At 52.1% G+C, this 16,725-nt stretch overlaps 1 protein-coding gene across 9 annotated transcripts in view; it reads left to right on the top strand.

The window, feature by feature from the left end:
* DLGAP2 (DLG associated protein 2) overlaps positions 1-16,725 on the top strand; it is a 777,915-nt gene that overhangs the window by 749,115 nt on the left and 12,075 nt on the right. For 8 of the 9 annotated variants that reach the window (XM_078445207.2, XM_078445203.2, XM_078445208.2 and 5 more), the window contains 3 exons: positions 124-165; positions 6,190-6,275; positions 8,819-9,234. In XM_078445207.2, the coding sequence (XP_078301333.1) occupies positions 124-165; positions 6,190-6,275; positions 8,819-9,234 (544 nt within the window). The remainder of the gene's footprint in view (positions 1-123; positions 166-6,189; positions 6,276-8,818; positions 9,235-16,725) is intronic. The other variant, XM_078445206.2, reaches the window with a different exon arrangement.

The raw sequence follows: 16,725 nt of genomic DNA, 5'->3' as shown, positions 1-16,725 counted from the left end.
CCCGACCGCGGGCCGCGCGTGCCGGGCATCCCGGGGACACGGGAGAGCAGGCTGGGGAGACCGCCCGCTCGACTAGGTCGTCTGAACCAGGTCTCCACACTGTGGCTTCATTGTTTTGTTTAGGATTCTGAATTCCCAGAACATCAGCCATACCCAAGGTCAGATGTAAGTACCAAGATATACTCCAAAGCCAAGTACGCATGAATTTTTATTTTCTCTCCCTGTTTTGGATTATTCATACAAACGCTCTGTCACCTCTCTCTGTCCTGATTCTATATGCCAGGCGCTATGCTAGGTGCTCCCCGCTGACCGCCTCCCCGGTGACGTGCAATTAACGCCACTCTGACGAGGGCAAAGATGAGGCTCAAACCGGGCCGGTAACGCGGCAGTCGACGGGCTTGCCGGGGCCCCAGCGGTGGGACGTGGGGCTCCGGGGTCCCTGGCCGTCCTGGCTCTGAAGTCACGTCTCCAGGGAAGACGTGTGCGGTCCCCGAGTTAAGGAGGCTGACTCCACACCCCCGGGCGCCCCCGCACCCTCTGGCCTTCTCCCCTGCCACCGGCTTCCGACTGGCTGCCCACGCCAGCCGTGGACAAGGAGGGGCACGTCGGCCTCTGACACTGTCCGCTAAGAGCAGGAACACGTGTCGCGTTCGGTCACCCGGCCGCTCGGCAGTGCCCCCTCCCGCCTCCGCCTCACACCCCCCCCCCCCCAGAAGCCCCCACACTTTTACTTGCCCCGTGGCCCTTTGTGCTTCTCGCAAGCACGCCTTCCCTCTGCGGGAACGTCCTTCTTCCTCCCGCTGCCACCACTCACTGCTTCCCGCGGTTCCCGCGTAAACCGCTTCCCAGAAGCCTTTGCTGCAGCCGCCCCCGGAGCGCGTGTCTGGGAGGGCTGCCCCTCCCCCTCTTCACACCCCAGCGCCTAGCACAGCGCCTGGCACATAGCAAGTGCTCGGTAAATGTCGGATTGATAAGTGGCGTGCGGGTGACGGTGGCCGAGTGGTCCGTGAGAACCAGTGTGAGTGCGCGCGTGTGCTGGACTCAGCTCTGTTTTGTGGCAGAAAAAATGCACAATATCCTGTGAGCCTGTAACCTGGCAGTTGTCAGACCAAAGAACAGAGGAGCCAAGAGGACACGTCGTCACAGAAACCCGTCTTAGCGTACATAAGTCAAAGAAGTGACAGCTGGGAGTGTAGGCAGCTCACTCAAAGAGCAAAGCACCAGGAAAAGGGGTGAGGGGGCCACTTAAGCGGAGGGCAAGACCCCACAGACCCCCGAGGGCCCGGAGCAGCGGCCGGCCGGCCGGCTGGGAAGGCGCAGCTCGCGACGCCGCCGTGCCCCTGGCGCCCCGGTACGGGCCCGTTCTCACCTCACACCCCCGGGAGCCGTTGTTACCACACCCAAGTTCCCGACGGGGAGACTGAGGCTCGGGGGCCCGGGACCTGCCTCCGGGTACACGGCCGTGAGCGTCCAAGGACGGAGGGGGGGCCTTGCGGGAGAATCGAGGGAAGGGCCGCACGGTGCCCTCTGCGAGCCTCACCGGGCCCGATTCCTGCGACTCGCGTGGACGAGCACGGTCCGCCCCGGTCTGTCCCCGTCGCCCGTAGAGGAAGGAGGCTAGCGTGGCACACGCTCGGCCCGGCTCCCGGGGGGAGGCCCGCCTGACCGCCGACCACGCTCCCACAAGCACGGCGGGCTCTCGTCCGCACGAGGACACCAGACGACGCACAGCGCACGACGTCTTTCCGCCGTTTCTGCGGGTTTGGGGGAAGGACCCCAGGCCTTCCGCAGCCTTAGCCGCGGGAGGGGGCGGTACCGTGACGCCCCGCCCCCAGCCCCGCCCCCCCCCCTCCCCGGACGGTGACGCGTGCCTCTCTCCTTCGTGTCCCTTTCTGTTCGTGTCTGTGATTGGTCCGTCACCACGGGGTTTCTCCGCTTGTGCGTCTGCGTCTGTGTCTGTGAGTCCTCGCAAGGTGTCTCCTGTCCGCGGGCAGCACGGCTCGGCTTCACGCGCAGGCCCCCTGCCTCAGCTGTCCCGGCCGGATGCGCGAGCAGTGACGGTCTGCTGCAGCCCCGGGTTGTGGGACGGGACGGCGGCATCGATGCGGGCCCCTCGTTACTCCACTCAAACGTCCGGCCGAGCGAGCGTGGGTCTGCCCGCCGACGCGGACTTCTCCCTCGCCAGCCTGAGCCGCCGCACGTCCCCGCAAGCCCCCCACCCCCACCCCCACCCCGCCATCTGCTCTCAGAGCTGCGCTGAGCCTCTCCCGGCAGGCAGGCCGGCAGATCACGTTTCTCTCTTGGGCGTGGAACAGGTCCCCGAGGGAGACACGGCCCCCGTGCGCCTGCCCAGCCGCGCGCCAGGTCTTGAAGGCAGAGCGGAAGCGATCCGCGTTTAGCCGCCAAAGACGCGCCGTCGGAGCCGCGGCCCACGGCCGTTCCGGCTGCCTGCCTGGACCCTTCTCTTGGGTCCTGGGGAAGCGGGGCTCAGACAGCAGCTCGTCAGCCGACTTCCCACAAACCCCTACGTGCAGGAGACGGGGGCCAGGGCACACGGGGGCCGCCTCCCGTCCAGCTCACACTCCCCGACATGCACATGCTCACACGTGTGTGCCTGGACGCTCACACACACACACACTCCTGTGTACACTTGTGCTTACGTGTCTGCACACACCTGCATGCACACTCAACACGCGCGCACCCGTGGGCTCACACCTCACACGCACACTCACACGTGTTCATACCCACCCACATGTGCAAGCATGCTCGTGCGTGTGCTGTGTGCACGCTCGTGCGTGTGTGTTCACATAGACTCACTGTGCACCTGCTGGAGCACACACGGTCACATGCACACGTGTGTGCTCCCGTGTGCAGCCAGGCATGTGCATGCACACACAGACACATGCACGTGCACGCTTGCACATACACACTACACTCGCGCAGTCACACACACACACACGGACACAGTCACACGTGCACACGCACGCACGCAACAGCATGGACCGTATTTAGAAGTCCCCCTCCCTGCCTCTCCCCACGGCACACGGCTCTGCTCCCAGTGCTCTGGCCTTACGCAGGGAGAGCCGCTGCGGGGTGCGCAGAGCTGGGTCGGTCTTCCGTGAAGGCACTCGCCACCCACTGCGGTGACTGCGGAGGCGTCTGTCCCCGTGCATCAGGGAGCCCTTCAGAAAGAGTTCGCTTAAAATACAGCTTTCCTCTCGAAGCCTAGTCCACGGCCGGTCTTGTGAAAATGAACATCGGTCTATAGTTCTCAAACCTTTTAAGATCACTCACTCGACCCTTCTAGCCAGAGTCTCCTCTTGGGAAGACATTCCTTTCATTTCCTTCCCACTGTGTAAAGTAGTAATTCCTTTTCTGTGTCCTAAATTTGCTTTTTTTTTCCATCTATACAAGGGTCTCTGGTCCCAGGATTTCCAAAATGGATAAGTATTTAGCTCATCCAGGCGACACATGATTTTACCATCCCCCTCAGCCTTTACCTTCTGAAAATAGGGATAACTACGTTTTTCCCTCAAGAAAGTTACACGTGACAACCACTGTAAATCTGTGAAATTCCTCAAATTTAATGTCCATATCACACACACCTGACTGTTAACAGTTGAGGTGCGAAGACAGAGCGTTAACACTTGCTGTGGACAGGCACCCGTGACTCTGGCTTCCTGTGGCGTTTTACAATTAAATGAAGTGTCCGATGTCCCCTCATCTTTGAGACGAGGAAGAAGAGATTCAACCAAATCTAAGAGACTCACCGGAGGGTCACAGGGCCAGGCAGTAGCAGAACCTGACTCCAGAAGCTGTACTCTCCTCATTTGCTAGGAACGTAAGAGGGGTCCAGTGGAGGGGATGTGCAGACGGGACAAGGGGAGAAGATGTCTTACTGTCTGCTTGTATGCATTAGTCACTTATGCAACGTGTTCACATGCCCGTGAATATGTGCGTGTTTCGTGTGTACGCACACAGCTCCCGACTGCACCATTCACGCCACTTGCTAATGTGCCTTGGACCATAAGCATCTTCCGTGTCGCAGCTGCATAGCGTTCTGTGTCTTGAGCAAATCATACCCGACCCCATGTCACCGTTCTCCTCCATGACTACCCGCTGTGTTTCACCTTACCGCTACGACGAACGCCTCACACGTTTGCCAGAGTAAGGTAATTTGGTAGACCAAAATCCTAAAGTAGAAGTGAAGCAAATATTCTTAACATCTTGATGATAAAACCCTGTGCTCTTTCCATTACAAAAGTCTTTCTAAAAGTATATGTACGCAGTGATCTCCCCCATATTATGAGTCTATCACATTCGACGACATCGACCAAAATCGTCAGGCATAGTAATACCTTTGACCCAGAAATCACCCGTGCTGTGAAAATAGTCACAAAAGCACACACACACGTGCAGATGCATATCTATAGCAGCAGCATAAATAATGGCAGAAAACTAGAAATAAGCACATTACCCCTCCAGCGAAGACTGATTACAGATAAATTAGGTCGTGTTCATAAAACGGAGTAGCAAGCAGATAAGACACAAGGCAGCTCTGTTTGCTCTGACGGGGACGATGTTCCCAATACTTTAATTTTTATTGTGATCCTTTGTGTAAGATAATAGTGATAACAGTCTCCACGACCAGGAAGGTGAACTTCATCAAAGCCATGACCCCCTTAAAACTGGAGAGGGAAGGAGAGACAGCAGCGGGGATAGGATTTTGATTCAACAGTGTCCCTCCCCTGGGGGTCACCCCATGTCAAACCACGCGACACAAAGGAGGTGCGACCTGTGTGTACGTGTTCGGGACTCCAGCAGTAAGAGGGGGTGTTCTCGGTGATTCTTGGGGGTGCCAGAGTCTTCACGCAGCCGGATTTATTCCGGCCGCAAACAATTAGGAAGAGCCTGGTGCTGCAGTCAGAGAGACTCAGGTGTAAACCCTCCTTCTGCCCTAGTGAGCTGTGCACCCCTGGGCAAGTTTCTCACCTTCTCTGATTCTCAGCTGTCCAGTGTGGCAGGAAGTAACAGCAGGAGTATCGTGGGCACTCCATGCAATAATGCTTCCTATGCTCTTAGCACAGGGCCTGGTGCGGGGTAAGCATAAAACAAATTATCAGCTATCAAGATCATTATTTCTCTTTGCCACAAATTTAGTTGGCCCTCGATGGTATGAGCTCAGCCATAGGACAGCCACAAATTACAACAACAGTCTCTCATCATCACAGAAGAGAATGTCACAATTGTTTGTTTAATGGGTTATATCTTACCCTTGTGGCAATCATTAATACTTTTAAGAAAAAAAAATGTGTTTTACAACTTAGCTGTGGCATTTTAGATTGGGGTCAAAATCCTACTGATATAGTAAGTAATCTTTTCTGGGAAAAAGGAAAGGGATGTTTGCATAGCCAGGATAATACTTACGATTAAACTAACCTTTGGTTTCACAGACTTTTCGCACCGAGAGGTTTTTGTTGTTGTTGTTGTTGTTGTTGTTGTTGTTTTCCACAAAACGGAGTGTCTCAGAGTTCCCTCGTGTGTCCCTGCTCGTGGTCCTGAAATGCTTTCTGGGTTTGGGAGAGATTTTGGCAAGGAGAACCACGATCAGGACTCCATGGGAAATGCAGTCTCTGCTGTGTTCTGACATGGCCTTGCCGCACACAGTCCTGGTAGCAAACAAGAGACACCTGCAGGTGGGAACAGTCAGAGACGTTGCCTCAATATCCCCGGTAAACACTGAAAGTCCTTTCCGTGTGTTTTTGTATGTGGATACCGCCACCAGTATACTTCCATTAAATTGCTTATGTTGTTGCAAGCTCTGGTTCGTGCTGTACTTACTTTCTCCACTGTAGGGTGTGATAGGAGCTTTTCAGCCCTATAATAATGCAACCCAACAAAGCCTCTTTCTTGCCTTAGCTGAGCTAAGCAGTTGTATTTGCATAGGTTTAAGAGATCAGAGCACAACACTGAGTTCAAGGAGTTATGTAAACTTTGATGAAACGCAGTAGCAATGTAATTACACCAGTACAATGCATTTCCCTCTCTCTGTGATTTTTACTGGGTCAAGTGGAACTCTGTATTAATTACATGCGCAATTAATTACAGCAAATGAACACACACAAAAAACAGTCCCTCACCAAGGTCCCCTGTCGTGGTTCTAAAATAAGATGTTCTGTGTTATACTAGGTGGAAACAGCCACAGATTCGGACACGGAGAGCCGAGGCCTGCGGGAATACCACTCTGTCGGCGTCCAGGTGGAAGATGAGAAGAGGTAATCAGCCCCTTTGAAATATACAAGGTCCTCAGCAGGAACGACCTGTTAGGGATACGAGGTTCCCCAGCAGGAAGGAATGATCTGTTAGGAATACGAGGTCCCCAGCAGGAACGATCTGTCAGGGATGTGAGGTCCCCAGCAGGAACCATCTGTTAGGGACGCGAGGTTCCCAGCAGGAACCATCTGTTAGGGACGCGAGGTTCCCAGCAGGAACCATCTGTTAGGGATGCAAGGTCCCCAGCAGGAATGACCTGTTAGGGATACGAGGTTCCCCAGCAGGAAGGAATGATCTGTTAGGAATACGAGGTCCCCAGCAGGAACAATCTGTTAGGGATGTGAGGTCCCCAGCAGGAACCATCTGTTAGGGATGCGAGGTTCCCAGCAGGAACCATCTGTTAGGGATGCAAGGTCCCCAGCAGGAATGACCTGTTAGGGATACGAGGTTCCCCAGCAGGAAGGAGTGATCTGTTAGGAATACGAGGTCCCCAGCAGGAACAATCTGTTAGAGATACGAGGTCCCCAGCAGGAACCATCTGTTAGGATTGCAAGGTCCCCAGCAGGAAGGATCTGTTAGGGATGCGAGGTCCCCAGCAGGAACCATCTGTTAGGGATGCGAGGTCCCCAGCAGGGACCATCTGTTAGGGATGCAAGGTCCCCAGCAGGAACAACCTGTTAGGGATATGAGGTTCCCCAGCAGGAAGGAGTGATCTGTTAGGGATGCGAGGTCCCCAGCAGGAACGATCTATTAGGTATACGAGGTCCCCAGCAGGAACAACCTGTTAGGGATGCGAGGTCCCCAGCAGGAACCATCTGTTAGGGATGCGAGGTCCCCAGCAGGAATGATCTGTTAGGGATTCGAGGTCCCCAGCAGGAAGGAGTGATCTGTTAGGAATACGAGGTCCCCAGCAGGAACAACCTGTTAGGGATATGAGGTCTCCAGCAGGAACGATCTGTTAGGGATACGATGTCCCCAGCAGGAACGGTCTTTTAGGGATACGAGGTTCCCAGCAGGAAGGATCTGTTAGGGATATGAGGTTCCCCAGCAGGAACCATCTGTTAGAAACCTGACTGCAAACACCTAGATCATGCTGACCATCAATAATTCATGCCTCTCGTGGAAATAGGGTCATATATTTATACTTTTCAATATGTCGTTCAAGTATGGATTAGCATCCACCTGTGTCTTGTTTTTGCAAGAGGCAAGGGAATAATTCTTTCTAAAGTAATTTACTGCCTATGAAATCTGACAGCTCTGAAAGCCAAGTTCTTCACCCAAAGGAAGAGCACATCGGCCTGAGAGTCGACCAGATGCATGCCTTCTCACCTAATAATGTCAAAAGGAAAAGAAAGAGAGATAAGGAAAGATGTTTAAGACCTTAGCCACCATGACTTCAACTACAGAGTAAGAGATGTCTATTAGGATAGTGTTATTTTGCAACAAGAACAGGATGATTCTTTTGTATTTAAAATAACATATCGTATAAATTTCATAAAAATGAATTTTAATGAGAGCATCATTACATCTACAACTTCTGTTCACATCTAGCTGGTAAGGTCCTGGGTGACATTCTCATTGGAGGGTTTTAGGACCCAACCCATAAAGGTTTTGATTGCGGAGATATTCAGACCACAAACTAATGGCTTCCCAGGCTCCCAACAGACCTCTCAGAGGCTGGACGGCTTCTGCACTGGGGAATCTGGGCTTGCTGCCTTCCGTCCCATCCCTGGCTTGCTCTCTTGTTTGCCTCCAGCAAAGAAAGTAAGTGGCACATTCATTAACCAGCTGCTCTCACAGCTATTGCCATCTGCAGGTTCAAATGGGGAGAAGCCAGAATGTTTAGTTAGGGTACAGTGTGGATGTACCCCCCCCCCCACACACACACACACAGAGTTCTCACCCAGCAATGTCTGGACTCCAATTACAAGCCCTTTCCTACCCATCATTTCAGTAATTGGCTGTGCAGGCACGGGTGGCCTCCAAATACATACGATGAAAATGTTTTTCAAACACCTGCTAAAGTCAGAGCTCAGATTCATTATTTTGCATAAAAGACTTAATGGAGACGATATTAAGATATTCAGAAAGGAGGAGAAACTCACGTCCTGAAGTGTGTCCCCAGAAGTCAGAGGGTACAGAAGTTATTTGTATCAAAGAAGCAACGCGGCCTTACTTTTACCTGCATGCAACACACGGGAGTTCGTAAACTTGTGGCGGATTTGCAAAGGGAGGTCACTGTTCCAAGGCGGAGGGGTCTCACGGGCCGCTCTCCTCACTGTGCCCTACAGTACACTCATGTCTTAAGTGGGCATTATGTAGGCACTGAGACGTAGGTGCATGTCAGAGGTTGCTTATGAGCGAAACCCAATGTGCTTTCATAGCTGGGACCCCAGAGCAGCGGCAGTAGAGGTGAAAACGCTCACCTTCCCTTGAGCCGCTGGCTCGCTGCATCGCAGGAGTGCTGTGTGCGAGCTCGCCGTAGGTGTGCCGCAGAAAGTCATCTCAGAAAGCCTTTCGTTTTTCTTCCTTCCCGCCTCCGCAGACATGGACGTTTTAAGCGCTCGAACAGCGTGACAGCCGCCGTCCAAGCAGACTTGGAGCTGGAGGGCTTCCCGGGACGCGTCACCATGGAGGACAAGGGCCTGCAGTTTGGTCCCGCCTTCCAGCGGCACTCGGAGCCCAGCACGCCCACCCAGTACGGGGCGGTCAGGACTGTCCGGACCCAGGGGGTCTTTAGTTACAGAGAGGACTACAGGGCGCCCGTGGACACTGCCACCCTGCCCCCTCCCGAGCCCTGGCTGGAGCCGTGCGTCGAGACGGCAGACACCGGGAGGATGTCTCCGTGCCGCAGGGACGGCTCGTGGTTTGTGAAGCTGCTACACACGGAGACCAAGAGGATGGAAGGCTGGTGCAAGGACATGGAGAGAGAGGCAGAGGAGAATGACCTTTCGGAGGAAAGTAAGAGCACAGCCTCCGGTGGCTTCTTAACCCCGTCCCTGGGCAGTTGCATGAACGGGCAGGTGCCAGTATTAATGGGGGAATGTCCTTTGATACTTGGGCAAATTGAAACTGCATCCCACTCAATTCCAAGAGAACAGACAAGAGAACGAACAGAAAAGCAACCGGTAACATGTTCCAGGGGCTCCTCCCGGGTTTTGTTAGATCGTGAGCCCGGTGGTGCCGACTGTGGTGTCCTTAGCATCCTTAATCTCGTGTTCCACGTGCCAGCTCTCTCCACGTGGAGCACTCTGTTTTCTCGAGTCCTTCCCGCCCCGTGTTTACATGGAGTGGAGTTGGCTTTATGCCAAAGAGAAGTTGGAGACGAATAGGAGATTGAACCGGCCCCATGACGGTGCGTTCCCATTGCAGTGCCGCGCGCAGATCTGACCTTCCTGAATGAGGGTCCGCAGAGCAGATCTGCTCCAACCTTTAATGGCTCAGATGGGTCTCTGCCTCTCTGTGCAGGAAGGGACAGCGTCCCTTTTTGCCCACCTGCTCCCCATTTCCCTGAAGAACCCTATCTTGAGGATTGTCAGAGCGGCCTCCTTCACAAATCACTGCATGTGACTTCCAAGCAAGTACCCGCCGTCTTTGTTTTTAGAACAAGATTACCATGAGAATAATTGCAACGTACTTAGAACTAACCCCTGGTCTTTAGCACAGTACAGTTTCTCAAAGGCATTTCTGAGTGTCTTGACTCGACAAATCATGCTGTCTTTAAAGTGGTTGTTCACTTTCCATGAATTCCTTTGTACATTTGCTAGGTCGCTACAAATTCGCAAGTTCAAAAAGATTGCTGACGTCCTTGGGAATTGTGCCTGGCGTGACATGTCTAGATGGCTGCCATAATAGAATGCGTCAGTAATCTAGAAACGGAAATGCAGTGATGAAATTATATGGACTTCACATAACCTACAGAGTAAAATGGCCCTGGGATCCTAGAAGCCAAGAAAATAGTTGGTGTATGGATCTCTAGTTGTTAGAACTTATGGTGCCAACCTATGAGGAAAGAGAGAGATTGCCCTTAAATCGCTAATTCCTTCCCCCACATTTCTCTCTGAGTCATCCAAGTCCACATGTTGTTTACCTGGGCCGCCATCAGACCCTGAGTATTTTGGAGGAAGCATTGCCAGGGTGAGCCATTTGAACCTGCTCCCTGGCCGGCTCTGGCCGCTGGTGTCTCGCACCGTCCCCATGCGTTTGTCCCAATCTGTTGTCTGCTTGGGGCACATTCAGTGGAGGGCTTGCTCACAATTGTGGTACTGAAAACTCGCTTACTTCCCGCACGTTGTTCTCACTCGTCGGTATGTGCGTCGGCTTGGCAAAATTGTTTTTCTCGTCACAGGGACTTACAATCGTTCTCCCAAAGACAAGACACAGGAAAACTAAATTGTGTGCGTTGGTGGGAAATCGGGGCCGGGCTGCCGTCCCCACTGTGTGTGCGTGCTCGGCGTGAGTTCTTGCAGGGCCTGGGGCGCGCAGACCTGCCGGGTGGTCAGTCGGGATGCACGTCCCCCATCCCGTGGCTCCGCAGCGGAGCACCGCGGAGGAGGAGACGGGAGGAAGACGCAGCGGTAATAGCGGTCAGTCTTAGCTCCACAGAGTGTCCGCCAATTTTATCCTGTCATCTTCCGAATCTGCACCCTCAGGACACACCCTAGAAGTTCTGGCTTCCCTTTGTGTGCAGAGCAACGAGGGTCGCCAGCCACTGATGTGTGTAAGGTGGTCCAGCACAAGAGCTCCCTTATCCGAATTTCCCATATTTCATGTGTCCTTTTAACCCAGTCATCATTTTCCAAGAATCAGCTTTCAAACGGGTATTTTTTAAAGGAAGAAATCTCTAAGCCAGCACATACGAAGGCGTACGAGCACGTACGAGCATGTATCCGGTGCCAAATCTTACGCTAAGTTCTTCACGTACCTCGTCAAGGGCTCGCCGTGGGTGGTGGGTAGAGAGCATCGTCTCCATTATCAAAGTAAACCAAGGCTCGGGGTCACTCTCTTTCCCCAGGTCCCACAGAGTAAAGAGGTGGAATGAGGTGTCAGAGTCAGGGCATCTCCCGTCAAGAGCTGTGTTTCAGGGCTGACTGTGCTGTCTGAATTTCTTAAATCACGAGATTCTTTTACTGGAAACTTCCTCCCTACATTGCGTCCTTCCCATCTGTGTTCTTGGGGATCACCTTCTTCTGTGTCTTATAAAGTGCTGAGTCCCATCCTTGGCCATTTGCTTCATTCTGTTCCGTTTTGGCCGGGACACCCATTTATCCTCAGAGAGAACTCCTGAGCTGATAAAATACAGACCTGGGGTATCCTTAATAAGCCACTGGAGATTAAGAGAGCAAAGAAAAAAGGGCACAAGTTCTTTCTCAAACTAAACACGAAAGATCCGACAGTTAAAAAAGGCTTCAGCACCAAAACAGCATCGCAATAAGTCATGACTGTCTTGTCATAGGAGACATTCCAGAAAATTCTGGGAAGAGTGCCATAAGGGCACCATATACGAAAGTCAGTTTGATGGCCTGCAATGACCCGAATCAACTATAAGATTACATCATCTCAGGATACAAAATATTTAAATTTCGGTTGGAGAGCACATTCTCCAGCAAACTATGGTGGAAGGTGACTTTCTGCTGCCCTTCAATTGCGTTTCCTAAACACCTTTTTTAAAGCCTTTGAACCTCTGGGGCCTTCTTGGACTGTGTTGTTAACATAAACATCCTACGGATATTTACCGGATACGTGCCGTGAGCCAGGCACCACCGCACAGAACGTAGGCTAGTGGAGAGTGACCAGGGTACAGTGTAGACCCAGACTGCAGTTACCTCGGATGGAGAAGTGAGACCAGGACAAGACTATCGCGAGGGGGAAACATCACGTGTAGTAGGAGACAGGCAGGCAGGTACGTTAGAAACTCAGAGGTATAAGATGCTGTCGAGGGGAGAGATTCCAAGATGCTTCGTGGAGAAGGTGGCATGGTGCAGGGCCTCGAGGGGGAGTTGGATTTGGCTGAGCAGCAGAGGGGGCAGAGGGAGGGCGATGGCACAGGAGCCCCTGTCCCAAGACTCTGTAAGAAGACCTTTGCTTTGACGCGGACCGTGCACCTGCCTGCGGGAAGGAGCCCCTTTGCTCCGTCACCTCCACACCCTGGGACGAGCGTTTCTTCTTGGAGGATAGGACAGTCCCTGTGTTTTCCCAAAGCTCTGTCCGTCTGCTGTCATGGGAGGCCTTCGGCGCCCTGCTGCAGTGATCATGTCTGATACGTTTATTATCCCCCAGCAGCACCCAGCCCTATGTGCTCTGCAGGGGAGACAAAGAAAGGGGACGGAGCGGGGGAAGAGAGGAGCAGTCTTCATAAACAGGGACAGTCCCACTCCCCCTCGCACCTCGTAAGACCATGGCATCTAGAATGCTCTAGAGTTCTGGATCCTCTAGAGTTCCAGGTCCTCGGTGGCACTTAGGGGCTGGGAGTGCCCTGGGCGCTCCCCCTTCTATAGATACCGTCTACCGATGTGGGTTGTGTGCGGTTTTCCCAGGACTCTGTAATGACTTAAGATGACTGCTCTGCTGCGGGACTTGGACGCAGAGAACAGAGAACAGATCCACTGGATCTGCTTCTTGTGGTTTTCTTAACTTCTTTACTGAAGTTGCCCAGACGCCTTGATCTTCTTGTGGACAAAGAGGACACATTTATTATGTGTCTCCTCTGTATACTTTGCACCTAAAACTAGCACCCTATTAGTCACGTTTAGATATTTCCCTAATAATTTGTAACAGGAAAGATAACCTGTGGTTCTTGCCCTGATTTGAAGAACAAGTATAGGGTTATTGCTGATGGCGCCCTTTAAAAAGTAACGATTAGGTTAAGTGGTTCATTAAGCCAGAACTCTGAGCTCCAAATATTGAAATTTCCATCACACGAAATAATTTCTTCCCAAAACTGTAATTTTATAATCACAGCTCACTGAACCGATTGAGCGAAGTTAGATCCGTTCAGCCCTCTATGATTAATAAAACGTATCATGAGCCCAAATAAATACTGGTTTAGTTAAGTCGTGTTCAGGCAGGCTTCCTGTTGTTAAATCATTCAAAGATACGTTCCGGAGGGAATGTAAACCATTCCTGTGCTAGCGTTTGGGGACTTTTGTATCCGTTACGTTAAGCCCAACGGGTAAATGGCATAAAGTGAAACAAAGCAAATAAGGTGTTTTTCTTGAATAAAAGCAATTGTTCCAAAGCTACCAAGTTTCATTCAGTAGGTCCACAGAGACATGGGCCACACGAGGGACTCAACGGTAGGGTCTTCGGACAGGTGTTGACAGGTTCTCTTGCCCAAAACAACTCTGCCCAATTAGCTGATAATCTAAACACTGCTGGGTCAGATGTGTGGAGGCACAGACTCCCCGGGCTGCGGGTGGGGCTTCAGCGATTTCCTCATTCGAGGACCTGCTTTCCACCCCAGAAGACGGGGGGTAACCCCCGAGACTCCGGCCGTGATCCCTGGATGGGACGATGCCTGGCTCATAGACTGTGTGGCGGGCAGAGGGAAGAAGAGAGATTGCTCAGAGCTACCCCACGAGAGCACGACACGGGGCTGAGGAAGACATGGGCCCTGCAGTCCACAGTTTGCCTGGACGCCGCACAGCCACAGAGAAGAGAACAGACAAGTATCAGCTATAAGGGAGATGGCCCTGAGGGGGGCAGATGCCACGCGCACCTTGGGGACCTGCCCACCATACAGCTCGGTGGATAGCCACTGCTCCCGGCCTTCTGACCGGTGTCCAGGTCCTTGCTGCCAAGGGCAGGCGCCTACAGGGAGGTCCCACACATCCCAGGCGCCACACAGCCACATGAAACTGGATGGACACGAAACGTGCGCTCCAAAGCAATGAATCATGGGAATGTACCTCTGAAGCCAAGAACACACTGTATACACTGCATGTTAGCTAACTTGACAATAAGGTATATATATTTTTTAATTCTTATTTTTGAGAGACAGAGAGAGAGAGAGACAGAGAGAGAGAGAGAGAGAGGCAGACTGCAAGCAGGGGAGGGGCAGAGTGGGGAAGACAGAACCTGAAGCAGGCTCTGGGCTCCGAGCTGTCAGCACAGAGCCCGACCTGGGGCTCAAACCCACCAACTGTGAGATCATGACCTGAGCCGAAGTCAGACACTGAACCAACAGAGCCACCCAGGCATCCCGACAATAAATTATATTTAAAAAAAAAGAAAAAAGAAAAATCTTGTTTTCAAATCCACGGAGAATGATGCTAGATTTTAGAGTTGACTGTGATCTACCGTTAATCTGGAGATTATACTTTTCCATTCATCAATTTGTTCTTTAAACAACTTTTAAATACTAAGTATATGATTTCAAAAAAAAAAACCCCAGAAATGTGTGCTCGATAAATATGAAAACAGTAACGCTGAGACCTTACAGGGGGACACACCTGTGGGGGCAGTGATTTTCCTACACCCACTCTACAACCTCAGTCATGGAAGATCCCAGAGACCAGGGAGGAAGAAATATTCAAATGATCATTTCAAACTACCTGCAAATTCTACAAAAACCCACCTCAAATTTTGAAAGAAAAGGCTCATGTGAATGTTCTGCTGGCATGTCATACCAAAATTTGCAAGAGTTGGAAATTGTAGTAGACACGTGAAAAGTAACTTAACGGGAGCAAGCAAGTTCATCACATTTCCATGCACGTCAGAGGCAACCGTCAGACAAGGTTCTCTGTAAATTTGCATTCTGATGAGCATTAGCCCTTATCGGTAGCTCTTGAAAGTGTCCAAACTAGGACAACATCAGGGAAGGACAGAGGAAGAGAATAAATTGAATTTTTCACTTCAATTTCATTGCCGTATGGGAAGCTATTTGCATTAAAGGCACCGGATAGAGAGCATCGGCCCACTGAAGCGCCCGGCGCTCCTGCCGTGAGCACGTTAGCAGTCACGTCGCGAGCTGCTCTTTGACGTCCGCCAACTCTCCCGAGCAAGAATCCACGTACGCCCTTTATAATATCTCTTCACTACACTAAACCAGCACCAAGGTATGACCCCATCGCTCCACGATGTGCTAAAGATTCTACAGTGAAGTGCTTTCTTTATGTTAATACTTCTGTTGAATCACGTTTTAAGAAGACCGTGAAAGCTGGGAATTAAAACTTGAAATTGTGTGAAACGGATTGACTTGTAATTAGCCACCGAGGGAGCCGTGAGTGCAGGAAACCACACAGACCCACCGCTTCTTTCTATTCCTGCAGCCACAGCTCACTCAAAACAAGTCTCTTTAAATGTTCTCATCGGTCCTGCAGGTGATAGGGGTTCACAGGTGGAACTTCAACATTTCAAGATCATTCCTCCACTCGGTGGCGGTGAGACCAGAGCCAGAGAGACATGTTCAGTTTGGGGGATCCAGCTGTGAATGGGTGCTCTCACCCCTCCCGGGAGACACTGTGTCCTGCCTTGTCCCACCCCTGCCTACCCGCCCCCCCCAACCTATCCCCAGGGCACTCAGTCCTGAACCCGGGCGCCCTCCCCTCCCTGGTGCCAGCTTCCTCCTCCCGTGCTGCCTGGCAGATCAGGTCAAGGAGGTGGGTGTGGGCACCCACCTTGGAAGTGGGCAAGCCCCTCTTGGAAATGGATTTGCAGAAGACGGGTGGGCCCAGGTAGCAAGACGCATGATGATACTTTTAAGTCTGAAGGGAGGCCAAAGTGTTATCCAATGTATTCGCTTCTATGGGAAGTCCCATGTGTTAAACTCCTCTTTAATATCCTAGAAGCAAGGGCACCTGGGTGGCTCAGCCAGTTAGGTGTCCGACTCTTGATCTCAGCTCAGGTCTTGATCTCGGGGTCATGAGTTCAGGCCCCCTGTTGGGCTCCATGCTGGACGTGGAGCCTGCTTAAGAAAAAAATTCTGGAAACAGTGCAGAATTAGTTGTGTGAGGGAATTACTCACTCTTTAGGAAGGATAAGGAGAGTGTGGTTGCCCAGGGCGATGGCAGGTGACAGGCGGGCTATGGCTTATTGTCAGATGGCTCAGAAAAGCAAACGTAGGCACGTGACAAACTGTTACTCGCTGACTCTAAGTGATGCGGATGCTTTTCTTTAGATCTTCTGTATGTGTGAGATCGTTAACAACAAAACCCTGGGGAGCGGCGGTCGGCAATCTGAGTTCCTTGTACGCAGATGAGAAAGTCAGGCAAATCTAATTAGACAGCGTTTCCCCAGAGAAAGTCACTGTCGGAACGTGCTGTGCAGGACACCCGGTCCTCGTGCTTCAGCAGATGGACCCTGTGCTTCGCCGACTGCCCCGAAGCTGACTGGCCCACACACTGCAACGTGTCCCGGGCACGTCCGTGGGTTTACTTGTGGGACATCTGTGTCCACAGCCTCACGGCATTTCGTCACATGGGCACTGAGGCCCTTCCCAACTCTGGTCTGTGA

This window comes from Panthera onca, chromosome B1 (genome assembly GCF_046562875.1).
Source record: "Panthera onca isolate mPanOnc1 chromosome B1, mPanOnc1 haplotype 2, whole genome shotgun sequence".
Lineage (NCBI taxonomy): Eukaryota > Metazoa > Chordata > Mammalia > Carnivora > Felidae > Panthera > Panthera onca.
This window is presented reverse-complemented; position numbering and strand designations above follow the sequence as displayed.